The 27,533-nt window shown below is 40.5% G+C and overlaps 1 protein-coding gene across 1 annotated transcript; it reads left to right on the top strand.

Annotated features, from left to right (window-relative positions):
- The first annotated feature begins 15 nt into the window (after positions 1–15).
- On the top strand, positions 16–23,436 carry prkcha (protein kinase C, eta, a). Its single transcript, XM_084381000.1, has 14 exons — positions 16–727; positions 5,875–5,938; positions 8,178–8,331; positions 8,424–8,458; positions 8,549–8,631; positions 9,543–9,672; positions 9,760–9,893; positions 9,995–10,126; positions 10,483–10,656; positions 13,076–13,230; positions 17,329–17,467; positions 19,189–19,377; positions 22,661–22,807; positions 22,902–23,436. The coding sequence occupies exons 1-14, from the start codon at positions 377–379 to the stop codon at positions 23,049–23,051; spliced, it is 2,037 nt and encodes a 678-aa protein (XP_084237126.1). The 5' UTR covers positions 16–376; the 3' UTR covers positions 23,052–23,436.
- Positions 23,437–27,533: the final 4,097 nt, after the last annotated feature.

The raw sequence follows: 27,533 nt of genomic DNA, 5'->3' as shown, positions 1-27,533 counted from the left end.
GAGGTACGTGCTGTATGTATGTGTGTGTTTGTGTGTGAATGTGCACTGCGTGACAAGCTATGCGGAACTTGTTGCTCCTCCTCGGCATGTGTGTGTTGTTGCTTCCTACTTGCTGAAAGTTGTTGAAGCAGCTTCACGCCGACACACAGCAGCGTCTGTGCGCGCTGACAGCAGAGAGGCGGAAGGTGTGCAGCCAGGACTTCAGTCAGCCGGGATGAGTGTTTGTTATTATACTTATGAGTTAATTACAGCACTGTTGTTGGTCAAGTGCTGAGGTGAAGTGAGTGCGAATGCTTTTTTAAATACACTTTGTTTTATTTTTGTCGCTTCTTGCTTTGTTTTTTTAACGTCGCTACCCTGATAAAAAGTAAAAACAATGAAGTTTAACGGTTACCTGAAGCTCCGGATCGGCGAGGCTGTGGACCTGAAGCCGACCACCTTCTCCCTCCGCCACTCTGTCATCTTCAACAAAGCCTCCCCGGCTCTGGACCCGTACATTGTGGTGAAGGTGGACGACTACAAAATTGGACAGACTCACACCAAACAGAAAACCAACTCGCCGACGTACAACGAGGAGTTCTGCCTGAACGTGAGCAACGGGAAGCAGATCGAGATGGCAGTTTTCCACGACACTCCAATCGGATATGATGACTTTGTGGCCAACTGCATCATGCAGTTTGAAGACCTCATCAAAACCTCCAACACAGGAGAGACTTTCGAGGGATGGGTGAGTACAAAGCATAAACTGGAAAACAAATATGTTGCCATGTCCTCTCCTACATGGGCGGATTCACCTATTGGGGTGTCCTGGGGCACACCCAGAGAGGAAGGGTGGGTGACCACAAAATTTGGTTTCGATCCAGAGTTGAGTAATTACAGTACTACAGTCACTAATGCTGATACTTATACTACAGTATTTCCTTAAACGCATTAATGTATTCACACTACATTGGAAAGCCGTGAGTCATGACTCAATATCTGAATGTAGTGCTGCATGTGCATTAAAACACAAGACAGGCAGGTGTTTCAGGCCATCTCTGATTCATCTCTTTGTGTTCATGTTGAGAAACATTTGATCTTATGAGGTGATTGCTCATTGACTCTATTATAAATACTCAAAACAAGACACCGATAACAGTAAGACTAAATTCATATTATTGATATTGATTAGAGTTGCCCCATACTCACTATTTGGGGCCGATACCGATATTACAGCATCAAAAATTCTGATATCGATATATCGGCCGATGTACACACATTTTTTTGCAACGATTCCTCCAATGAGGTTATCAGACACTTGTGACAAAGATATAATGTAATGGAGGCAGGATATTTTACAGTTTAAAAGCATATTTTATTTTCTGAAATGACATCACTGCACTGAAACCGTAAACCTCATTGGGAATTTAATAATTATAAATCACCCCATGCATCTTTTTCTGCATGATAATCTTTAAAAAAGCCTTTTGTGTCAGTGCATATTGGACAAAATAGAGATGTATCTGTGAGAGGTCAATATCGACCAACCCTGGGGACCCTGAGCAATGGCTGGCTTTGCCTTGATGGTAATCCACTCCTGAAGATAAGAGCCAGTAGATCCATCTTTGCTTGTGTATTTTTTTATGGTGATTTCAGTCCTCGAATTATCCGTCCATATCAAGGCTATTCTGAAGTCTTTATTACATCTTTCGTTTCGGTTATTATCTGGTACAGGGATCTATTGTTTCAACATACATCCATTAGTAGGCTAATAGTACTTCCCCATTTACTTCTAAGAAGATTACAGTAGAACAGATTAACTAGAAAATAAAAAAAAAATGCATCAGGAAATGTCATAAAAAGTATTCCTATGAAATATTGTATATTGTAGTATTGAATTTGACACATGCGTTTTAGGATTTGAGAGCAAACTTAGGAAACAAAACATGGAATATAGCTTGGGGCGATGTTGCTACACGTGTCTTGAGAGCCTGAAAACATCAACACCTGCTTGTCTTCGCTGAGCTCACTGACGGGAGATCCAACCAGCTCCTCAAAGCGCAGGCTTACTTTCAAGAAAAACACCTCACATATTCACATCATGTCCATGTCTTTGCGTGGACAGCAAGTGCTGGACCTGAAACTTTTCACGTCTTGCGCTTATTGGCCTAGAAGATTTGCTGTGATCATCAGCAAATGGTGTCTCAAACCACACATACCGCTGCTGTGGCGAGATGTTAACTCTGCTTGCAGTTTGCACAAACAGTCTCTAATTTCTTGAGCTTGCAAAGCATTTGACCTGCCTGTACAAACAAATGAATGTTGATAAAACCCTCAACGCTACAACAAGTTGGCATGGGTGAGAAGTTAACAATACCCGGTTGATTGAGGTGTAAGGGTGCTGGTTGTCTTTTTTAAACGTTACGCCTGATGCACACTTGGACGTCATCAAAGCTCAGATTCAGTGTCTTATGTTTAGTATCACATTCGTCTCAGTGTTTGCCAGACGCAAACAAAAAACTGCCCCTTCAAACCGGAGTTTCCCTCCTCTGACTAACTTTCAACCCTCTTGGACTGTAAGCCTCTGCAGGTGTCGATGAATGTAACCTGAACCTGTCGAGGCCTGGAGCAGTCTGAGTTGGTATCGACTACGTACGACTCTCTCTTCTACAGACAGACTTTTGTCAGTAAAGCACATTTTTCTGTGTCAACGTGTCAACCTTAAGTTAATTAAATCGTCCAGTGGTTCAGCAGCAGCGAGATCCTGCTGCAAAAGACCTGTTTTGACTAGAAATGTTTCTAAATCAGACTTTGTGTTACAGAATTCAATCAATCCGGTGGTCTGAGCATCACGTCACCATAAAGTACACAACAAGGAAACTAGATTAACAATTATTTTCATTATTCATCAATCTGCTGATTGTTTTCACGTCAAAGAATTGTGAAAAATGCTATGTTTTCCAGGGCCCAAAGCGACGCCTGCAAATTGTCCAACAAACAGTCCAAAACCCAAAGACTCTTCACTTCCTGTCATAAATTACAAAGAAAAGCAGCAAATTCTTACATTTAAGAAGCTGGAACCAGCAACCAGTTTGACTTGTTTGCTTGCAAAATGATTGAATAATCAATTATCAAAATAGATTTCTTTTATGATTTATGATTGCTCATTTAAAATTCTTTGATTGTTTTTCGCTATAAAAAGTGTTTCCTATCTGTGATGCAATAAAGAATATTTGCTTTCTCACAAAATGTAAGGATAAAGTGAGTTTTAATAATATTTTGATGATTATGGGGATAATATCGTGAATTGCTACTAGTTGGAAATGAAATTTTCATATTGTTACATGCCTCAATAGCGCAAATACATCTTAAAGAAATACATGTAATTAGAAATGATCGCAAAATTAACCTCAAACCAGCACTGACTGAATTTAAGATTTTAAAGTATTGAGCAGGATGAGTGCCCACACTTTAAACAAGACCCCAAGCATTGAGGGGAAGTGGGTACGAAAGTGCAGCTCTGCCTGCAGATTTAGAAGAAGTAATTAGTTGCCTTTCTCACTTCGAGACACAAGCTTGAAGTTGTTATCCGCCAGATCAGTGAGTGTCTTTTTTTTGTGCTTTGTTGCGCTGGAGAAATGGTTTGTTTCACACATGAGGCTGAGACACAAGCCTCCACACGCCCACACTGCTGTTTATCACAGCGTTCCCATCATCTGATCACTGCTCGAGGGCTCACTGTTAAAATACTCACTCTCTGTTGGCTCTTGTCCAGGTGCTCTACTTCTTCTCAGTTACCCTTTTTCAGTGCGTTCACTTGACTCTGTGCACTCTGTCCAATTTGATGCCCTTTAACCTGACAAATCGCTGAAGGTTCAAGCTCAACTTTCGCAGAATTTCTTAGTGACTCAACTCAAGTTATCATCATGACTTCATCTGTCTGAGACATCACATTTAGACAGTTTCCTCTGCCTCCCACTTGTTAACACCACATGGCACAACATAATGACATCTTTGTTACTTATTACTCATTTATTTGAGTTTTTTAATTGCACAATAAGTTTCCAGTAATCATTACTCTGGCATCTGTGGTGTTGGAGTTGTTTCTCGGACTTGAAGCGATCAAGTCTGCCTACTGGCACTGAAACTGAAAGTGGGTTAAATATGGCCCCTCGACATTTTCCAGCCAAGTGTACTGCGTGCTCAAGTGAAAAAGGCCCCATCCCCTGTGTCTAAAAAAAAAAAGACAAACTTCCTCCTCTCTCTGTGATACAGCATTAAAATGTTCTGCTTTTAAACTTGACAATCATGCCGCCATCACGCCCCCATTATTTTAGATGAGATCTGTCTCGCATAATGCTCACATGGTTTCTTCTAATTGTTTCTCCTTTGTCTTTACATATTAATTAAAAATGTAAGTGATGGAGAAAAAAATCCACAGTCCTCGTTCTCTGATGAAATTAATTCTAAAGGCACCCAAACTTTTCCCCTTGAACTAATATTTAATGGCGGGCAAACACCAATAGTATCGTGTCGTATTGTTAAAATGTAAAATGGTACTAGGATCCCAAGTTCCCATAATTTGAGGCGTCATTGCAAAAAAAAAAAGAGTGTATATCGGCTGATATGTCATCATGAGGGTTTTTTTACAAATATCGATATTGGCATCGGCTCCAAAAATCACTTTTTGTTCGGCCTCTATTCAATAACACTTCAGAAATGCAAGGACTGCTTGACAAGTGGGTAAAGACAAGTATTTGAACAAGTAGAGCGGTCTGCTTCGTTCGGAAAGATGACATCACTTTACTGTAATGTAGCCTTTAAAAGCGACAACACTTATGTCATATCACAATATAACATTACCCAAAATGTTTTCTGACTGTCTTTCTTTGGCGAGCTTCAGCAGAGGGAAAGTCACACAAAGATCGCCAATAATTCTTTCTACCTACATATGTACATATAAATATTGTTTTCAAGGCTCGGACTCTGTTTGTACAGCCGAGCTTCTTTCGTCAGGTGAAATTTCAGAAATGCATTCAAGCCTTTCAGCTCTTCTCTAAAGCTTGACCAGAGTAAACAGGGTTTAAAAACCAAAGATAACAAACACGCCGAGGAAGTCTTCGCAGTGGACAAGTCAAACTTGCTGTCTAGACTGTAGATTGAGACACAGGATATGAGCAGGTGACTGAAAACAAAAGTGCAGATGTTTTAGTTGAAGTGAAATGAACTCCTTCATGAAACGAAAGCTTTATACTAAATGTACCAACTGAGTGGCCACAGTTGACACCAAATGTGTCACTGTTTCGTGGGCAGTCAGTATTTTCCAGCTGGCGCGTGTGTGTAACATAAATAGATCTTTATTTCAGCATAGAGTGACCTAAGTTTCCATTCAGCGGGTGCTGCAGGAAGTATTTTGCTCTGTCTGCTGTACTTCTGTATGTCTCCTGAATGTATTTGGACATTTAGTTAGTCATCACTTACAGCTGAGCATCACCACAGCCTCTGCAACAAGCCCAACCTGCCAGACCTGCTGCGTTGTCTTTCCGTCACATTGTTCAAATTCCTCCGACATTACATACACACTGAGGAATGCCAAACATATGCAGTTACATACCTATAACAGAGCAGAAGGACAGAGGCTCAGATACCTTTTCTCTCCTTTTTTATTAACCCTGTTATTGTAACTAAATCACTAACAACTTTCACTTTCTACTTTTCAAATATATTTTCAAAAGCTCAAATGTGCCATTCTCCTGAATTGCGTTTTGTTTAGTTTGGGCTGTATATGTTTATTAGATACTTTTGGGATGTGGTGAGTCTTAATAACTGTCTACTGTTTCTGTTTAGCTATTTTAAGTATGCAGATATGTAATATTGTGTTTTGTTTGTCTACAGATGGACTTGGAACCAGAGGGCAAGGTTTACGTCCATGTCGCCCTCACTGGATCCTTCACTGATGGTAAGGCTGCGATAGATTTGCTGCTATAGCCGAGTTTGTCCCTGTCTTGTTTCTCTTAGTCTGAAAAACACAACAGGTATGCACACATGTTTCTGTGTGACTTGAGTAGGTTGGTATGTTTCACGTATGCTCATTTGCTTTCTTCAGACGTCAGAGCATGTCAATGTTGAGGACGTCTTGAGAGTACGTGTACATGGTCTTGTAACCAATGAGATGAAGCCTTTTAATTAAGATGAGCGAGAAGTGATGTTTGGAGGTCTTTAGAAGCAGGAGTCCTGTCAGCTGGTGGCCAGTTGCCTTCTGTTAAGTTCCTTTTTTTTTTATCTGGCACCATCACGCCTCACTGCATGATAAACTTCATGAAATACTAACATTTCATCCTCTTATAAGACACATGGCATTTTTTTTTTTTTTTTTTTAAATATACTGTATGTATATTAATGTATTATTATGTAATTAATTTACAGCTTAAACTCACATACATTATGTCTGACAAACACCTTATGGTTCCTTCATAACAATATGATTTTAATTAAGTCTTTATTAGTCAATTTGCACTTCAAACTTTATTTTCATGAAAACATTTGAAGAAAAATGAAACTAAAATCTTTGTAGTTGGGGAAAATATTTGGCGCGACGCTACAAATGGATCCATTTGTCTGATAGACATGTGACCTTTCACAGAGAAAAACACGGTACTTATGTATATGATCTCACATGAACTTAGTTCTAATGTAAAGCCCCTCTTTCACACTTCAACCACAAACACGCATTCGTGTTGCATGCAGGGGGATGGCGGGGGCTCAGCACACAGGTTTCCATAAAGCATGTGTGGTTTTCAACTCACGAGTAGCTTCGCTACACTTTCTTAGACCTAGGACACATAGAGCCAAACCAAACCTCGCAAAAACGCACAAAGCTAAAATTATATTATATATATATATATATGAATTTACATAATATAATGTTTAAAGGACTTTTGTTCAGCCTCTTTTAATTTTCTGTCTTTTAGTTCATCTCATTTCACATTCTGATATGTCATATCGTGATATGTAAAAGCAATAAATGTCATTAATTTAACAAGACTAAAACCTTACTGTGGCATTAAAACTTTTGCCGTGTCACAGTGGGGCTCAGATGATGTATTAATTGAATAAAGAAAAGAAGAAAAAGAAAAATTAATTGATGATATTCTTCTGATAATGGCAACAGTTTGTTTAGATATGAAAAATAATTTGTCAAATGATCATATAATTTGTAGCATCAAGTCAAACAGGAAATGTTGAACCTGGGGAACTCAGACTTGAAGTTCTCAGACTTAAACCCCTTTACGTTAGTCTGATGGCAGTTAGTTACATGTTTGTCCTCTGTCCGGTTAAATGCTCGTGACACTTTATTTGTAAAAGTCATAACAGCAATCTTTGGTCTGTCGGTTGGACAAAGCAAGCAATATGAAGATGTCGACTTGAGTTATGAGACATTGTTATTTTTCATTGTTTTCTCATGCTTTATTTACAAAACCATAAGTTGCTAATTTACGCAACAAAATTGATTATTTTTCTTGATTCGCAATATTTAAACCTGACATTTATAGCAAGCTGTGAACTTCTGAGCACTGACATATTAACACCTTTCACGTCGACAAGGCAAACTTCTCAGCCCAAATCTGATTTTTTTCACATTCAGTGAATTTGGAAAGAACGGTAGCATTTATTTGGAGGTCTGTACCAACACCTTTGTCAAATATCTGGCTCTTACGCTGCAAAATTTCCCACTGTATTCACCAGTTAGTCGTTAACTTGTCTGTCTACTGATTGGTGCTGAGCAGGTAACGTAGAGTGGTTTTAGTGGGTGCTCATGAGCTGAGAACAGCTGCCAAAAATACCAGAGAGCACTGAGAGAAAGAGTGAACCATAACAGTAAAGTTGTGGGTCACAAAACTAAAATGATGAGCTGAAAGTTGCGATACAACAGATGAACTGGGTGACAATTCTTTGTGGATTTGTCATTGCGAGTGACCCCTTTCACATACGAGTGGTGATGTGATCCATTTTTAATACAGAAATATTACTTATAGCTGCTTTAAAGTCCCACAATATGATAACAGTTATCCCTTTGCAAACCAAAGTTCTTACGGTATTGGGTCCAGGAATGAGCTTATTTCTGATTTTTTAACTGCAGCTTTTGTTTCACTCCTGATATTTGAACACAAACTTTTATCTCTCATTTCTTCTGTCAGACGACGCCCTTCTGAAAGAGAAGACCTATAAGCAGTTTACGAGGAAACGGCAGGGGGCTGTCAGACGGAGAATCCACCAGGTCAACGGGCACAAGTTCATGTCCACTTTCCTCCGTCAGCCCACTTTCTGTTTTCACTGCAAAGAGTTCATCTGGTGAGAGAGATGAGCAGTGACGGATCACTCCTGCCCACATGTGTCCGTGTGGTCTGTAAACTGTATCTGACTGTGTCTCTCTCTGTTTATAGGGGTGTTTTTGGAAAACAGGGTTACCAGTGCCAAGGTGAGGAGACTTTGTTTTCTCTTTCTGTCTTTTCACATAGTTCCTTAAACATAAAGACACAAATTTGACATTGAGTGTTTGTTTTCTCAGTGTGTACCTGTGTGGTTCACAAACGATGCCACGAGCATGTCGTCACTGTGTGTCCGCGGATGAAGAAGTCAACAAAAGAACAGGTAAGACCACTCGACATCACTCTCTGTTAGACAACAATATCAGTCATGCCAGCAGGTTTCTCCATCTCAACAAACCATCAGATCAATAAGAAAGTGATCAGTGTTTCAGAAGCAGTTTCAGAAGTAATATCCCATATTCATTGGGAACTTTTCGGCTAAGATTTAAGATTTACCCCCTGACACGCACCACCCTCTGGGTGCTTCGCTATCAAATTGCTGTGCATAGTTGTTGTAGACTTGTGATATGCTAATTTTACCTGGCAGAGTTTGAAGGGCACCTCATTTTCATTTTGAATTAAAATATTTGAAGATTATCATACTGTGTACACTTTCATATCTACGGCATTGAGATCTATTTATCGATTTACATTCTAGCATTGTTTTTCTTTTTTCTTAGTAATACAGGATATGCAGAAGATAGCAGACATGTTTGACAGCCCCCTCCCACACACACACACACACACACACACACACACACACACACACACACACACACACCCACACACACACCTGCTGTGATCAGCGGGCTGTACATGTTCCTGTTTTTGAGTTCTGGTCACTGAGCCGGAACACTATACTATTATCTGTTTTTCCATACATGCTTGCAGCATTTTCATGCTTCCATAAATACATATGTGCTTATTTTAGCATTGGAACATGTCATTTATGGCCTTGTTTTATTATATTTTGCTGAGCATTACTAGTTTCTCTTCCTTGGGGAAATTCAGAGAGAAGCAAATGCAGCAATAAACTGAGACCAGGTCCCACTATGACAGAAACCAGGAACTAAACATTTCTCACAGCACACACTATGTGATGATTCGGGTTTATTTTTTGAATCTGTACACGCACGGTTGAACACATAATTTCACCACACAGTGGTTAGTATACTGTATGTTTTTTCTCCGCAGCCTGTAACCCAAGGCTTCAGCATCAACATCCCTCACAAGTTCAACATCCACAACTACAAGTCGCCCACCTTCTGTGACCACTGCGGCTCCCTGCTGTGGGGGATAGTCAAGCAGGGGCTGCACTGTAAAAGTAAGACCCGTGTCAGCAGTTGTCGCTCAAAATCAGGATCTCAGGTGTCCTAAATAGTCTTCCTGTCTGTGTGGTTTCTCTCTTCAGTCTGTAAAATGAATGTTCACATCCGCTGCAGAGGCAACGTCGCTCCCAACTGTGGGGTCAACAGCGTGGAACTGGCCAATAAGCTTGCAGAGATGGGCCTGCAGGCTGGAGAGGTCTCTAAACGCAACTCATTGGTACAAAGGCTGAGTTTCCAGAACAAGTTCTAATTTAACTCAATTGTGGCTTTAATCAGGCTGATCTAAGTGGTGTTTTATTATTTTTTTGGCTCTGACAGGCCAGAAATTCAGGTCAGATTAGAGCGCCGTCTGAAAGGACGGAGGATACCGAAAGTCAGCAGCAGAACCCTCGGCTCGGCATCTCAGACTTCACGTTCCTTCAGGTCCTTGGCAAGGGCAGCTTTGGCAAGGTGGGAATGATGAGAGAGAAAAAGGAGAAATGCTCTGTGTAATGACATGATGACCAAGGTGAAAAATGAGGAAGACTGTAGAACGTGGGAATATATTTTGCGTACTAGAGGAGCCATTAATTAAGAGGAGTTTAATTCTGAAATATTTACAATTTCTGAAATATAAACTATTTTAAAGTTATTTTGTAACATGAAACATATCATCTAGCTTTTCTAATACCAGAGTTATTTGCTTGAATAAAAAAACCTATCAATTCTGATTTGATTCTGATTAGGATTTGTATCAAAGTTATGCAGACTGTGAACAAAACCTGTGAATTCTCATCTATCATACTCTCTGCTCGTTATATCTGTAGGTGATGCTGGCGAAACTAAACTGCAATGATCGGGTTTTCGCGGTCAAGGTGTTGAAGAAGGACATCATTTTGCAGGACGATGATGTGGAGTGTACCATGACGGAGAAGAGGGTGCTGTCGCTCGCCCGCTGTCACCCTTACCTCACACAGCTGCACTGCTGCTTCCAGACACCGGTCAGTACAGATATGCCCACATGCACTTTTGTCACAGTTCAGTAGGTTTTATTGTGGGTGTTATCTGTGCCAGACGTAATGAGGCACAGTTGAGGCACAACCTTCTCACTTGCCTTACTGAAAAAACTGTTCAGACAGGTTGTGGTGTTAACAGGCTACTTGGTTACTTTGCAAACAAAGAGCTCGTTTATCACTGGATGCAAGTGTGAAACTCTGAACCACCCTACATACCAAGGTTGTCACAATTAAACTTTGCTCCAATACTAGTATTAAAAAAATGCTGATAACTCTTTCAATACCATGGCATAAATAAATAAAAGTTAGAGGCACACACAGGTTATTTTTTCTTTTCTTAATATTAAGAAAACTGCAAACATGGGGCTGTCAGTACAGAAAAAGTCACTGAAAACAAACTGTTAATAGTGTTAATATCTGTGAAGTCTTTGGTTGAAAATCTGATTGTAAATCTGTTTTTTTTTCATTAAAGCTTTCCTTCTTTCGATACTATCGAATGCAGACTGTATCGTTTTAAACGTAGTGTTGAAAAAGTCTTGAAGTATCAGTGCTATTGACAACTTTACTACATACTAAATAACAGCAGGTTTTGAATAAGCAGTGTATTAACACTGAAAAAAAGGAAGTATACTGAAGAAAAGTCACTCTTTGTAATAAATCCACTGCTGTTGTACACTATGATGCACATTTACAAAATAAGAGCAGATAGAGGAGTGGCAGCCTTGGGGAAAACTGACAAATGAGTATTATTTCTTTGGAAAACTTTGAAAAGTTTCGTCAGTAGTGGCGTCCCAAAGCTGTCATTTTATTGCTATAGTTTCCTGTTAGTATACAAAATGATAAATGTCCTTTACCTTTATGTATTTATCACAAAAGTGGTACAGTTAGATGCCTTAGAGACAGTCTTGTGTACAGTAGTGTGTAATTAAGACACAGCGTTGTAGTGCATACATTTATCAGCAGGTGGCAGCAGTTTCCCAGGCTTGTGTCTGAGAGGGTGTGAGGGAGGGCGGGAGGGGGGCTCGGCTGGCAGGGCTCCTCTTCCTGGCATAGACAGGACACTTCTAATCTGCTTTTGTTGTTTTCACCTCTCTTGACCTACTTCACCTCGGATCAAAATAAAGCAGCGCGAAGTGACAAATGAACTCCGTGGCGCTTCTCCCCTGACCACTCAAACCTACACAAAACCACTCTGTTCCACCACAGTTCCTCCTCACTTTTTTATGTGTCTTGATGCCCTTTTTACTGAGTAGGTAGTTTCTATAAATGACTTGATATTTATCTTGTGAACACACCTGGAAACATTTTTAGAAATTGTCAAAATATTATTAGAATTATGACATGCTGACTGTAGTAATTTTGCATCCATTCGAGCTTCACTCCAGTGTGATTTTTGAAAAATGCGAGTATAAAGAGAGGAAGAGGGGATGAGTAGCGGGGAATTTGATGCGCCTGTGGTGTGGTGGAGTGGGCACACATTTTTTTCTTTTAGCAAATGATGTGGCGTAGATGAATTGTCCTTCAACACAGCAATTCATCACCAGCTGCTTGTCTTCAAACGTAAAATTAAATCTAATCTTGCATCACCAGACATCTTACTCATCAAGTTTACGGTGGTTTGGAGAGAATCTTTCAAAATAATTAGGATAGATAAACTTTGGAAACTCTGCGTGGGATTTAAAATGACTCCTCCAGGAAATGACATCTGTAATTATTTCAATGTTCAAATAGGACCAAACTCACCACAGTGAACCATCATTTTGAGATAAAATTGGTAATAGCACCTTGGAGCTAAAATATCAACATGACTTGTATTTTAAGATGTATAACTCAATAGGAATCAATCAAAATGCAGGACCATGAAACTGTTTGAGTGTGGATTTAAAGATTCCCACAGCATAACAGCTTAGACCACACACAGCGTGCTGGCTGCTCTGCTTGTACAGCACATTATTATGGACATTATACCTGTAATCTCAGGGTAAATATCAGACCACTCCAGACCACAGAGCAGTTAAACAGAGTCAGCTGTGGCTGAATGTGCTTATCCCTTCAGGAAGATGAAGTGGGCAGATCTCTACATCACATTCTCCTCCCGTGTTTTTTTCCCCTCCAGGCTTTAATTTTCTTGATCACATATCGACCATGGCCTATAATGAGAAAGAAAGATTTATGGGTTTGATCAGTATTTTTTTTGCCTCGCTGACTTTCAACTGCGGTTATTTGCACAGGAATCCATTAAGCAGAAGTGAAATTTATGAGAAGCAGACATGTTCATCCTTGGAGCCATCTTCATGCTCCTGGGTTCTTGCACTCTTTATTAATGCGTGCAGGGTGGTCTCTGTGAGGCTGGTGTGGTTTCTGTGCACATGTGTAAATGTCATCTCCTCGCTTCCTTCTGCAGGACCGTCTGTTCTTTGTGATGGAGTTTGTGAACGGTGGCGATCTCATGTTCCACATCCAAAAGTCCAGGAAGTTCGAAGAGCCGAGGGCACGTTTCTACACAGCGGAGATCACCTCCGCGCTCATGTTCCTGCACAGCAAAGGCATCCTTTACAGGTCAGGGAACACAAATAACATGGCAATCTGCAAGTAGAGGAGAACATACTTTTGCACATAAAGGTTTTCAAAGTAAAGTTCTTTATATATATATAGATATCCAAGTGCATAGGCTAAAAGAATAATAAATCAACGATTATGATGCATAAAAACAGAACAATCCTATAAAACCATTTCAGGGGACACACTGACATAGAGTACTATTCTCATGATCTTGTAAATTTGACCTACAGTAAGATCCCCCATAGTAATTAATTCTGACGATTTCGAATTTTAAGCAATAGTCTAGTAAAAGTCTCCATCTTAGCTAGATATTTTGTTATTGAGATGTCATAATCTGTATAAATCCAGCACATCCCGTCCTATTTTAATTAATGAGAATAGGGAAATGTGGAAATATCTCACCCGAATGGTTGAACCGTTTTAAAAAAAATAAGTTGTGATGGATGAATGTCATGATGGATTGCTTGTTGAATGAAAACACCACTCCACACACATCATTAATCTCAGTTTACTAGTCATGAGGGAAACACAGCATTGGAAACAAATGTATGATATTTTATCGGTTTGGATTTGCAGACTACCGATTTATTGCAGAAAAATTATCCTAGGACAGTCTAACTAAAAGGACACTCTTAAGGTGCATTATGGAAATTTTAGTATCCACCATTTTTGGATCTATAAACCCAAGGCACTACATTTCAGGATACTGTGTCTTGGCCTCTGTTGCATCAGTCTTGACCATTTTCCCAATCTGTCTTGTGCAAATCGTCTAATTTTGCTGGCATACTGTTTTAAGAACAATGCATTTCACCTAATGAAAATTAAATTAAACCTTTGTAGCACAGTGTGTTGCAGCCAAACACTTGCGCTGTGCATACAAATGTTCATTTTGAGGCTCATTCTCACCTATATTTTTATCAGCGCTTGCTCACGTCCAAACATATGATAGCAAGCACAGTGTAACAGCAGATTACCATAGAGTGCACGCTGCAACAGCATGGGTACAATTTTCATCTTGTGTGAACTACCCTTTTTATAATACAACTGTATACTGTAACCATGTAATTGCTTATTTCCAGCATGAGATATGTAAGTCTAATCTTTAAGGCCTTTTTAGGATGCTGTTGGCTACCTGCAGGAAGTACAGTGACTCCCTGCCAGTACATGATGATAAGGAAGGGGGCATCATGTGAACTAAATCCTGAAGTTATATTTAGTGGTCCGTGTGTTCCTCGTCAGCCTGCACCACATAGCATGACTGCTAGCTTAAGAGGCCACATGCAATTTGCATGCTAAAACTAGAATAGCAAGCCTAATAGCAGCTTGCACATCAGGCCAGTGTTATAAGAGCAGAGCTTGTGCTGCCTCCTTAAAAATAACATGATAGCCTCAGTAACTGTGTTGTGTAATATGTGTGTCCCCTTGTGACTTGACTAGTTATCTCTGTGTGGCTCTATTAGCCTCGGGCAAAGTCGTGCTTTGCAGCTTCTCAGTTTATGCCAGTGTAATCATGTTTCCTGAAGTTTAAAGAAATAACAATCTGCAATTTTTCACGACTTAAAGTACAGTACATCTAGTTTTATGATAAAGCTATTGACATACAGGGCTGCACCTAATGATGTTTTCATTATCCACAAATCTGCTGGTTACTTTCACAAATAATGGATGAAAGGTCCAGTGTGTAGGATTTAGGGGCATCTAGTGGTGAGGTTGCAGATTGCAACAAACTGAATATCCCACCTTTAACCCTCCCATATGGTGGCTGCTAAAAATGTGAAAGGCCCTCTCTAGAGACAGTGTTTAGTTAGTCTGTTGAAAATTTGCAGTGCAACATGACAGACTCCATGGAAGAGGACCCACTCCCTCTATCTGTATGAAAGAATCATTCGAAGGTAGAAAAAACACAACGTTTAGTTTCTCCTTAATCCCACACACTGGGCATTTAATCGTTGAGTCTATAAATGTGTCAAAAAAATTGTGAAAAAGGCTCATCAAAATTTCCAGAAGCCAAAATGACCATCTTTAGATTGCTACTTTTTTTTCCAGCCAACAGTCCAAAAACCAAAGACTGTTCATTTACTGTCATAATTGACAAAGACAGGCAGCAAATCCTCACATTTAAGATGTTGGAGTCGGCAACTGTTTGACATTTTTGCATGAAAAATGACTGAAATAATTAATTAATGGTCATTTTCTTTTAATTAATCGTTGCATCTCTACTGACATTTGAAGACTTCATTTCAAACATTCTGAACCAATACTGGCTGACTTTAACAATTTAGTGTGGAGAGTCAGTTAAACAAGTCTGCAGGGTGCAATCAACACTTCCTTTGTGAGGCTTATAAAGATTATTGTCTCATTTTTGCCAAACAAACCATGCTAGGAGGGATCAAAATATTAGTAAAGAACGGATTTTGAAAATGTAATGGCGTCATTTGAGTGCTTTAATAATCTTTTAAAACCCTTAGTCATTATCTTATAATCTTGAGTCTCTTTGTTTCTATGAATTTCAGAAGGCCGTTTGTCCAGATGTGTGCTGACACTAACCACAAAAAGAAAAAAATTCAGTCAGTGCGTCAGTGTTTGTCAGGACTTCCTCTTCTCTTCTTTGGAAATTTTCATGTTGCTACAACCCTCTCTCTCACCCAGCTAGATGTTTCTACAGTGTGTTCAGTTCAGTTGCTAGATGTTGTCGTAAATCCAGGTGCATTAGCTGTCACTGTGGATACCTCTCTGCCAGACTGACCCATTTCCCATAGAAAGAGATTCAGAGTCTAAGTCAGACTAGTTTCCAGTATGGTGATATGGGTGGATGAAGGAGTACAGGAGCACCAGTTGCAGTTGGTTATTTGCATATTGATGTTTGGTCGTGTGTAGCTCAGTGATGAGAGCATGGTAGTAAAAAGGCCAGGGATAGGGATTAATTTCTGACTGGACACATTCATACTTAAATGTATAGTGGCCGGCCTCCATTTAATTGTTCACTAAGCCCTTACATGCTCTAAACTGTGTACTGCACGGCTGAGTGGTCACAATGCGTGTCTTTTGGCCTGTTTGTTGTGCTGCGAGCGACAGTCACCAGGGGCATTGAGTCACTGTTGCACAGTCAGCTTTCGGTAAAAAAGAGCAAACCAGATTAATCCAAACCAAACCACCCTGCCTGACCAGCAGTCGGTCTTCCTCCTTTTCATTCAGAATGTCTGTGTTCCTGTATTTGTCATTCTGCTGGAGGAAATCACTGAACACCCTTTTTCTATTTTATTCCTTTGGTGTGAGTCGTTAAGTTTTGGAGATATCAGCTGTAGAGATGTCTGCCATTCGAATACAATTGAACTGCACTCAAAGCAGCAAAAATACACATTTGAACTCACCAGCAATGTCTTTTTCCAGAAATCATGACCCGGTTACTCAAGATAATCCACAGACCTTGTTGTGAGCAGTTTAATGTCAGAACTATTTTCTGTCTATTGAACTACAACCGCCAGCCGCATCACCATGCAGAAGGATGTCTGCATCTACTCATGGACGAGAGGTTAGCTAACGTTACAGCTCAACCGAAGAAGACACAGTTGATATTTACTTCCCGCTCAGTTGTGAGCATCAGCAAGTGATACGGTTGGCGGGTGTAGCTTGATGGAAAGAGAATAGTTCTCACATGAACATCGCATTCAAATCCAATTTACTGTGCTGTATGAATGTGCTACACAAAACAAACAATAGATCAAGTTTTGCTTCTCCTGGGAGCAGAATAAATATTGACATCAGGGCACTTTTTTCCTCTTGGCAACTGAAGTGGCCATCTGAAATGTCTTGTGTCTGACTTTTCCTGGCTGCCATTTAATGGTCAGGAAGTTGTCAGGCGCTTCACTGTCCTCAGAAGACCTTTTCGTTTTTTCTCACCACAAATTTCTACCTCTGTCAGTTTAAAGGAGAAACAACACAGACAGGGCGTGACAGAAGACTGAACTCAAACTTGTCATTTTAGCAGGAGCTGTTGGCAACAATTGGATTTTGGTGGCTGATTGGCTTCCAGCCATTAACTATTTTCCATTCATCTCATTTTCTGTTTCTCTCTCTGTTTGTCTTTCCCTTCAGGGATCTAAAATTGGACAACGTTCTTCTTGACAAAGATGGTCACTGTAAGCTGGCAGACTTTGGCATGTGCAAAGAGGGCATAGTTGAAGGCGCTGCCACAGGAACTTTCTGTGGAACCCCAGATTACATTGCTCCAGAGGTCAGTTTCTACACAAAAAACATACAGTTTAAGAATCATAACTACTAATAATGACAAGCATTTGGATCCTGTATCCACTACACCTGTGAAATAAGACATTTTCATAAACCAAGTCAAATTTATATTATTTATTTCCAGAAGAAGTTGAACTTGTTGAAAAAAGTCTTAATCAATAATAATCTGTATATGACACAGTTTTTTTGCTAAGGAGTGAGACATCTCGCTTCTTTCTGATCTCTGTTGAGAGTTGCACATGCGCAGAACCGATCAGGCAGCTGACTAGGCTCAGACCACACCTAACAATGCTTACCTTTTTAAATATCTTTTACTTCAGCGCCGACTGAACGATGGAAGGCCAGCGTACCTGTGAGGACAGCTTTTGAATGGTGCTGTTGGCTTGTCAAACCCTGATCCCCTCATCCCTTTACAGGCGTGCTAGGTTTTCATAATGAGGAATTAAGATGCTTCCTCATGATTGAAAGCTTTTTTTTTCTCTGACCTCTGACAGAGACGGATTAAAGATATGAAAAAGCCAGCAGCCTTAGCTTCAACACACGTCATAGCATCGAGTAAATTAGGCGATAAATACCTGTTACTACTGCAGGATTATTTGAGCTGGGATTAAGTCCCAATTGCACACAAAAGCAGGATATTAGCGGGTCTTAGTGGGTTTTCGGGCCAGCGTGAAAGGGGTATAACCAATTCCGGTGAATTAGTGCAGCGAATTGCAGCAGTCCAAGTGGCCGGATATAAAGGCGAGGATGACTTCATCATAATCTTTGAAAAAGAGAAACAGTCTGCTTTTGGCAATGGTACGACGTTGGGGAAAAATGGCTTTTACTGCTACATTAATTTACTTATTAATCATGAGGCGGAATCAAACGTCACACCAAGGTTTCTGGCATGGGGTTTGACGTGTGTGGACTGGTTGCCATGACTGCTGTTAATCACTTTGATGAGTCAGGGGGGGCCAAATAGGACAAATTCAGATTTGCCTTCAGCTGTAGTCCAACACTTCCTGTCCTCAAGGCAGTCTGTGAAACTGACTAGACTGGACTGGTTGCTTGGTTTTAGGGTGAGATAAAGCTGTGTGTCATCAGTGCAACAATGGAGGGAATTGTATTATTTTAAAGAAGAGAAACGTGTATAGAGAAAAGAACGGGACCTAGGATGGATCCTTGTTGTGTGGGACTAACTGGGGGAATGTGGGGAAACTAAACGTGCTGTTTTATATATCAAAGTTTATGATATTACAGAAAAAGTATTAATTCATCCACGTTTGGCTTCCTGCAGCCCAGGTCTACTGAGTTCATATGATGCAGTTCCCAGTCCCATCCCCTTTCCATCACACCACCTCACTAAAAACACACACTGCGGTCACTGCCCGTCACTCCAAACTCCCTCCTGACTAACTGGAAGGCAGCGTACCTGTGAGGTCAGCTTGTGAATGGTGCTGTTGACTTGTCAAGCCCTGATCCCTCATCCCTTTACAGGCATGCTGGGTTTTCATAATGAGGGATTAAGATGTTTTCTCATGTTTGAGAGATTTTTTTTTCTCTGACCAAGACTGTGTGTCTGCATTTATGAAAGACTTCTTTGCTGTCCTCAACACTCGCTCCTCAGTGTAGCCTCACTAATCCAACACAGTTTGCTGTTGGGACTCTCTAATGCTCTCTGTGCTGCTCTTTCAATGGTATGCTGCCTTTGACATGTTTCCACAGATCCTGCAGGAGATGCTGTATGGGCCCTCTGTTGATTGGTGGGCTCTCGGGGTGCTGTTGTACGAGATGCTGTCTGGACACGCCCCCTTTGAGGCCGAAAATGAAGATGACCTCTTCGAGTCCATCCTCAATGAAGACATTGTTTATGCGGGCTGGCTCAGCACAGAGGCTGTGAACATACTCAAAGCTGTGAGTGTTTTCATTTTGTATTTATACAGTAAATTATTCATTAACTGTAAAGAAGATTTTCTCTGTCTCGTTCAACAATTGGACGAAAAGTCTATAAATCATTACTTAAACACTGATAGAGGAAATCAGTTTCTTCCTGGATCTGTGACCATTGTGGGGAAAAAACAATAAGTTGGTGAACATTTACTAAAAGACCAATTCCCCGCATTCCTGGACAGCATACCAAGTGTGTGCAGTGTGATAAAATAACATGCCAAAGGCAGGAACACCTTTGCTCTGGATTTCCATGATCAGGGTTTGTTATTTGTTGTCCTTCAGGATGACTGACGCTTTCTGACTGCAGAGTGACTGGCAGCCCTCCGGAGCTCAGCCAACCAGCTGTTTGGCCTCTTACATAACTATATTAAGGCATGGTCCACTGGCCAGCCACAGCACACGCGCTATAAATACCACGACAACTCCTCCCTCCATTCCTCCACTCTCTGCACCCTGTTCACCTCCTCTTATCCTTGTTATTATGCCAACATGCTTGAGGAAGCACTGGACCAATCTCCCCTCGTGGTCTGTGTCACATGTTACGTAAAGATGCATGTCGGTGTGAGTGGATTTGAACACGGCTGCACTATTTATACAGAAGGTTGATCCGCTGCAAGGATCTCCTTGTTGTTATGAGCATGTTCAGGGTGTTCTGTGGTCAGGTTGTTCTGGGTTCTGTGTGGGTTTAACATATAGCGTTGAGATCAGTGTAGAATGATTATTCATTTAATATTACAAATTAATAACCGAAGGTCATTTGGGTTTTTTGCATATATACACTCCTTAGACATGTTGATATTGATAATCAAATGAAGCTATTCATTAGGGCCGAAACAAATGATTATTTATTATTTGGATTGATTTTTGATTAATCGATTAATCATTTAATCGATAAAGAATCAGGAAAATGTACATAAGGTCGATCACACTCTCTCAGAGCACAAGGTGACTTCCTATCGACGGCCTCTTTTGCCCAACAAACAATCCAAAACCCAAAGATGTTCAATTTACATTGATATAAACAATTAAATCTTGACATTGCAGAATATTTATTTATTTTCTTTCTATATGACTTTTTGATCAATCGATGCAGTCAAAATTGTTGATGAATCAACCAAAAGTTTTAGCAGTAGTATTCCTTCCCCTTTATAATAAATCTATACGATCTATTTTATTGAAGGACAGATGGAGGCCATATTATGTACAATTAAAGGTACAAGATTTAAGAATTGGCAACCTCTTGAATTAATATTCCAATAAATAGAGGGCTGCATATTACCAGAGTAACCACTAACTGCTGCTAATTGCAGCTGCTAGTTTTATTCTCAGTTAGCCGTGCTGTTAGCTGTCCCGACTGGGAGCTCCGAGTGTTATATAAAAAAAGAATGGGCTGGAGCTAGCTGGTTAGCATGCTAAGTAAGTAAGTAGACACCTCTGCAACTCAATACATCAATGTATTTGATACAGCTTCAAAATTCTCATTTCTTCACATTCTGTTGATTATTTTCTTAATTTTTTGAATGATTTAAACTCAAATTCTCACGTATTGCACCTTTAAAATAACATTTTCCCTTTCCATTTTCCATGCATGTCTTCCACCCATCCCCTCCTGCCCTTGCCTTGAAAGTCCATTAGATAAAAGTTCAACAAATATTACCTTTGTTCTTTATTAGAAAATGAGGCAGAGCACAAAATAGAAAAGGACTTGTAGATAAAATACGTCTTTGCCACCTTCTGTTGTTTTACTGGACTTATACATGTAGATATAATGATAGCATTGATAATAAAAATAAGAAATAAGGACAGAGCAGTAGTTGTATTCCTTTCTGAAAGCTTTTTATCTTTCTGCTGGTGTCGTGGAGATCAGCTTCTTAGTGCACTAATGCTGACATGGCAGGTCTGGTGCTGAGGAGGGCACAGCTTACTTGCAGCCATGGAAAGATGGCATCGACTTCAGTGGAATAGTTTCTCCTAAGGTTTCTGCTCTGTAAGCTCCTGAACTGATTGACCCCTGTTGGTCTGTCTAACTCGCAGTTATTTCCACTTCAAGGACCATACTGGTGTGCTGGTGTGTTTTTTTTAATATGCTTCCTCCCATTAGTTAGAAATCACGTCATGAAAGTCATGCTCGCAGCTGCAAATCCCTGCACGTAAACTGCATAAGCATTAAACTGTAATGTTTTTTGCCCTGTCTTGATGTATAAAGCGATACCGACGTCAAGCTGGATTCAGGTTTCAGCAAGTTTTTTGGGACTATTGCTCAACAGTGTGAGGCATGTGTGATTTGTAGGTTAAAGGACTGAACTATGCAAAAGCAACAGTAGAGCGTTTGTTCATCTCCCCTTTAGTGCTTCGTGTGTCTTTTCTGATCTACTTTCGCTTTCTCTGTGGACTTGAGTGTTGTTTAGGCCTCTGGTTGTTCATTGTGTTTGGAGCTCATATGGTAAGACATATTCATCTTTAGAAAGTCCTCGGGTAAATCTGAACACTGTCACCGTGGACATTGAGGTTCGTTAGTTTGTTGTGGCCTGGTCTGAATGTCACCGCCAGCCCTGAGGTGTGCACAAACTCCACAGCCAAGACACAGCTGTCCAAAAGCACATCTGTTTTTTCAGTTTCCTCCCAGAGGCAAGTTAAAACAAAGCTTTTCAATTTGAAGTTTGTTTAGTTTGGGCCTCTCCCTCCGGCCTCCGTCACCTTCCACTTCTTTTGTGGCAGAGACACACTTCAGTTCATCAGGTGATCCACTGCTCTATTGTTTTATTGTGCACAATAGCAGGAAGTGGAGACACCTTAGGTGCACTTTTACTGAACTTGGCTGAACTCTTACTGACTGAAACACCATGGGAGGTGCTTGACACAATCTAGGGTGTGTTCTTTCATGAGTTTGGAGGCGGGGATTGACTGGATTTCGTCCTGGCGTTGCTCCAAAAAAATATCTGGTCTGATCTAGTTTATAAACATGCACCACATTTCCCCACTTTGTACAGATCAGAAAGTAATCATCCTATCTTGTTTTATCTTACATATCTTTATCCATAATTTACTAGGGAGGAATTCTGGGCTGACACGATGTTTAAAATCACAATTTGGCCGATAGCCGATGCCAACTCCAATTATTCCCCCTAGTTATAAAGTCATTTGAATAAAAATTTGATTTTTTTGAAAAGTATTGATTTTAAAAGTCTTTTATTGGTTTATAAGGCACCACACAGCCTATTCACCAGACTACATCTCACTTTTACAGTTCTTGACCAAAAACCCGGCCCGGCGGTTGGGCTGTGTGGCCTCAGAGGGCGGAGAGAGCGCCGTGACCAGCCACGCCTTCTTCGCTGACATCGACTGGGAGAAGCTGAATCGTAGAGAAATTGAGCCACCTTTCAAGCCCAGGATCGTAAGTCACATGAATGACATGACATTGATGGCGCGATCGTGTGTGTATAATTGATTATAAAGATGCTCAACAATTCCTCATTATCCCCCTCCAGAAAGCACCAGAGGACGTCAATAACTTCGACCCAGATTTTACTCAGGAAGAGCCGAACCTCACGCCCATTGATGACCCCCTGATCCCTTCCATCAACCAGGAGGAGTTTCGTAACTTCTCATTCACCTCTCCTGAACTGCTGGAGGGCTAAGAGTCTCCTCATTGATCCACCAGCCGCTCTTCGCAGTGTCTATGGTTTTGTCTAAGATGGTACTCAGTGGTATGCACAGAATGAGACTGTCACATTCCCCAGAGACATGAAGGTGCAAAGTGCCGAGGAGTCAACCAAACACATGCTGACGAACTCTCAAGCACTCCTGTGATTCCCGTAAAAGTGACTTTTAGTTTGACTGTGTTGCAGCCTGATTTGGACACATTCTTTTAAGTGTCTGTGTGGAAATGGTGTGTATGACATGTTGATGTGTTGACAAAAGTGCACAATGACAGATTTTTTACTGTACATTTGCTCTCCTGAAGATGGATGATTTTTTTTCCAGTTACTTCAAATGTAAAAAAAAGCACTTTTTGGAGTATAAGGACATGGTCTGTGTTTCATTTTTGCTCCAGCACAAGAGTCACTTTTAACCGGTCTGCCAGAGATTCCCAGAAAAGTCAAGCTGCCAGTTAAGATCCTGGAAGGACTGAGTGAGCGGGTGAAATAGTTTCTCAATGATGTGTTCCTACTTGAAAAAAACTAATACACAGACCCACCCACTCTGGCTAAATGAGAGCTGAATCCCTCCACTTTTGAAAAGGAGGGATAAAACTTAAATGAGGCTTGAGAAACAGCAGTATATCCTAGTCAACTTAAAAAAGAATGTCAAATTAAACATTAATAGCATGATTTGTCTCGCTCAGATCAAAGGTGATGTGTAACAAAAACTTGGCATCCATCTCAGTGACTCTCTGTGTAATTTGATCAGCCAGGCATGTTGAGGATGATGCAAGATTTCATTTGAGGTAGAAGCACTGTGGTGATTCATGCTGAATGAGAAATCTGTAGAAGTTTGAGATTTCACCACACGGTTGTCCTCCAGAAGACTTATATTAGTGGGGTGTTCGAGCGGCCTTAGTCAAGAGTAACAGTAATCACTCAGGCTGCTGCTCTCTTCTTATACACACTGTTTTTCTTTCGACAGACACAACCTTTGAAACCTCCCAGGTCTGTGGGCAGACTGCCTGGTAATGGGAACTCGTGGGGGCATTTTCAAATATAGGTTATTGAGTATTCTCCCTGCTGAACACTTAAACCAGCCTTACTGTGAGAATGTAAAATGGAAACAAGGAGGTGGAGACAGAGAGAGATCTTTTACTTTAACCCTGCAGTACACTGACATGTTAGGGCGCCATCAGCACTTCCTTTTGTCATTGAAAACCAGTAGAGAGTAAACAGGAAACCACACAGCGTCATTACTGTCGCCTTTTGATAGAAGCAGGAAGACACAAGAAGGAAACTGAGCATTTGAGACACTCTGAAGAGCATGAATACAGTGTGAGTACAGTGTATGATGTTGGTAAAGGAATTGAAACTGTTAAAACAACAACAAAAAGGGAAAATGGACTCGAATTTAGAGGAACTGCATGTGCCCCCATGCTGAACCAACAGCCCCGTCCTCCACAAAATGGAGATGGACTCCTTCCTGTTAGTTTGAAGGAGGAAGTCTTCAGGCTCACATCTGTTTATCTCCTCAGCCCCCCATCCTGTGGAGGATTGTGCCACTAAATACTGTAAATTGGTGGCTTCAAATACAAATATGCCTGTGTATAATATGAAACTGAAAACAGTGCAGCTACAAAAAGCTTGTCAGCTTATACTGCTGGCAAGCTATTCCTATCATGCTTATCTTGTTAATTCTCGGATTCACCTTAAACATTAACTCGAGCAGCCCACTAATCTACTTTAAGATATACCAGCAAAGACAGTCGATGTGTGCTATACAAAGACCAGGACATTGGATTAAATGACCTTTTGTTTACCAATGAATGTGGCCCCCTTTGGCAGCTTTCCTCAGGAGATGTCTGAATGAGAGGAAAGATTTAGGAGCCTTGTCTCAGCTTTCATTACTTTGAGGTATTGATGGCTGCCAGCAGTGTCTTTGCACTGCTTGATCCAATCAGTGTTTGACCCTGCCGTCCTTCCCGTGCGATTGATCCCCCCAAAAAGTAGCAACAGATCATGTAAAAGACACTACAAAGACATTACCTCCTTAATTCTCTGTAGGAATCTTAATTTTTCTCACTTGTTTTGTGTGACAACACGCAATACGTTCTGTGAGTCTACATACATGCTTAGTACCTCAGCCTGTAGTTGTTACATCAGCTGGATCATGGTTCTTATTCTGTCCAGGAATGGGCTACAAGAATTAAAGGATAAGTTCAAAAACAGTTATTATCTACATACCCTCATGCTACAAGTTTCGTAGTCCACAAAACATTTCTGGAGCTTCACAGCAAAACAGCATTACAGCAAAACAGCATTGCAGCATTCTCCTAAACAGCTGAAGTCGATGCGGACCTCTTTTAAAACGTTAAAGAAACAACTGAAGAAGAACAAACAAAACATAAATTGGCTCCATACAGCTCGTCCATCCGAAGCTCTGGGCCCGAGATGTTTTTATGTTGTTTTTCTTCTTTTTATACGTTTTAAAATAAGTCCCCATCTACTTTAGTTATTTAGGAGCGACTGTGCCGTGAAGCTCCGGATATGTTTCATGGGCTATGAAAAATTCATCCATCAGCATGTTTGGGTGAACTCCAATCAGAGGATGGCCTCTTTTACAATGACAATGCAATCTTTCTTGTACATTCCAACATTTCCTCTTCAAAGCTGTGTTAATAGTATTACCACACAGCAGAGTTGCTTCAGGGCATTTTAATCGAACTTCTAAGAAATAAGAAAAGGTTGTGGCACAAGAGAGAGCCAGCAGAAGTGCATATTTTTGCACACTAGATGCATGTCATTCAAATAGTATTCTCACACAGTTTGCGGCCACAGAGGTGACGGGCAGGGTTAGGAATATTACAACGTCTGAGGTGGCACCTTGCACTCACCTTGCTGAGGTGACCAATAGCACAGAAAAGGGTGTGGCTAGCACATTGAACACATTTCCAGACAATCGTAAAGTTAATCAGAATGACTAATTAGGTCAACAGCATCTACAACATAGTAATCATTACAATATCCTGTAACGCAAAACTTCTCAGTTCTCACACTGAATTAAATTCACAAGGTATCAACACAACACAAGACCTGCCTGGTCACGTATTTATGTGTCCTCTCGTCAAGTCTGCAGCTCTGCCACACACACGGACATGTTGTGCCATCCAGGCAACAGTTCTGGGAACCAAACCTTTGCTTAGTTACCGTCGCCAGATGTAACAACCATTAAATAAGAAAATGAAGAATTGTACCTCTGATGGAAAGTGAGCTTTGTTGTGATCGTAAAGGGCCTCTGAAAAATAATTTTCCTTCCATTTTTCTTTTCCAAAGCAAGAGCTGAATCATAGACCGCACGAATAGCTGCCAAACATGAGGAGACTGGACAGAAATCTCAAAACCAGCTCCGGAAAAATAATTAAAACTCTAAGCCAGTAAGTGTGAGGAGGATTCCAGTTAGTGTGAAGCGGATTTCAGTTGAAATCCCTCAGAAACAGACATTAATCTAATCCATGAGTGTCATATTATGAAGTTTTGTTAAAAAACAGTTTGGGTTTTGCCACACTAATTTGCTCACAAGGTATATGGACAGCACTGGCTGTGCCCTGCGACCTTATGTACCCTGAGACTAATGGTGAAATGACATTTACTTATTTTGTGGTGCTTTCTCCTACTTTCTTCTGCTATAACTCTCAATTTTGAAGGCCAGTGTTAGTATAACTTTATAACTTAGTATAAATATAAGATAATACATATATTTACATGTATGTGTATACTGTCGGTCGGAGGGTTATCAGATATGATATTTAGCATTTTTCTTATTGGAATCAGTGTTGTTCTTTTTTTCTTATCTGATTGGCAATATATTTAACACGTACATACAATAAAAAATGGAAATGTCTCTGATGCAGCGTGTAATCTGCAAAATAGTCACTGAAGTAATCAAATACCTGTAGTGAGTAAATAGTACAATATTTGCCTCTAAAATGTAGAGTAGTGGAAGTAGAAAGTAGCAGAAAATGGAAATACTCAAGTACAAGTACCTCAAAATTGTACTCAAGTATAGTACTTGAGTAAATATACTTAGTTACATTCCATCATCGTATTTTACACTGTGGTGTTGCTGCTTTTACCTCAAAAAGATCTAAGTACTTCTTCAACCAATGCCCGGCACACTTCAAAACAAGGCTTATAACAGCAAAACATCATAAAACTCACATCTAGACATCTCAACATACAGTAAGCCTGTGTGCAGTAATAAAGTACACGGAAGAAACAGGATTGCAGCATTACTTCAAAGAGGTTCAAAGAGGCGTCTGATCTGTGTAATCATGTAATGTGTGTTTTGGTGTCACAGACTTGCAGCTGAATGGCCTGAAAACTGTAACTTCCGTCGGAGATTACATTTAATTTCGCGTTAGGTTCTCAGGTTTCCTGTGCGCGTCCCCGCCGGAGAGAAAGCATGTGACTGCGCGG

This window comes from Pagrus pagrus (genome assembly GCF_965226575.1).
Source record: "Pagrus pagrus genome assembly, chromosome: 18".
Lineage (NCBI taxonomy): Eukaryota > Metazoa > Chordata > Actinopteri > Spariformes > Sparidae > Pagrus > Pagrus pagrus.
The sequence above is the reverse complement of the archived record's forward strand: the minus strand, read 5'-3'. Positions and strand labels throughout refer to the sequence as shown.

Excerpts from the sequence above, each read along its gene's own strand:
- prkcha (XM_084381000.1), top strand. The coding sequence starts at position 377 with ATGAAGTTTAACGGTTACCTGAAGCTCCGGATCGGCGAGGCTGTGGAC. Across the intron at positions 9,673-9,759 it reads GCAGGGGCTGCACTGTAAAA|TCTGTAAAATGAATGTTCAC; the intron begins GTAAGACCCGTG and ends TTCTCTCTTCAG. Across the intron at positions 10,657-13,075 it reads ACTGCTGCTTCCAGACACCG|GACCGTCTGTTCTTTGTGAT; the intron begins GTCAGTACAGAT and ends TTCCTTCTGCAG.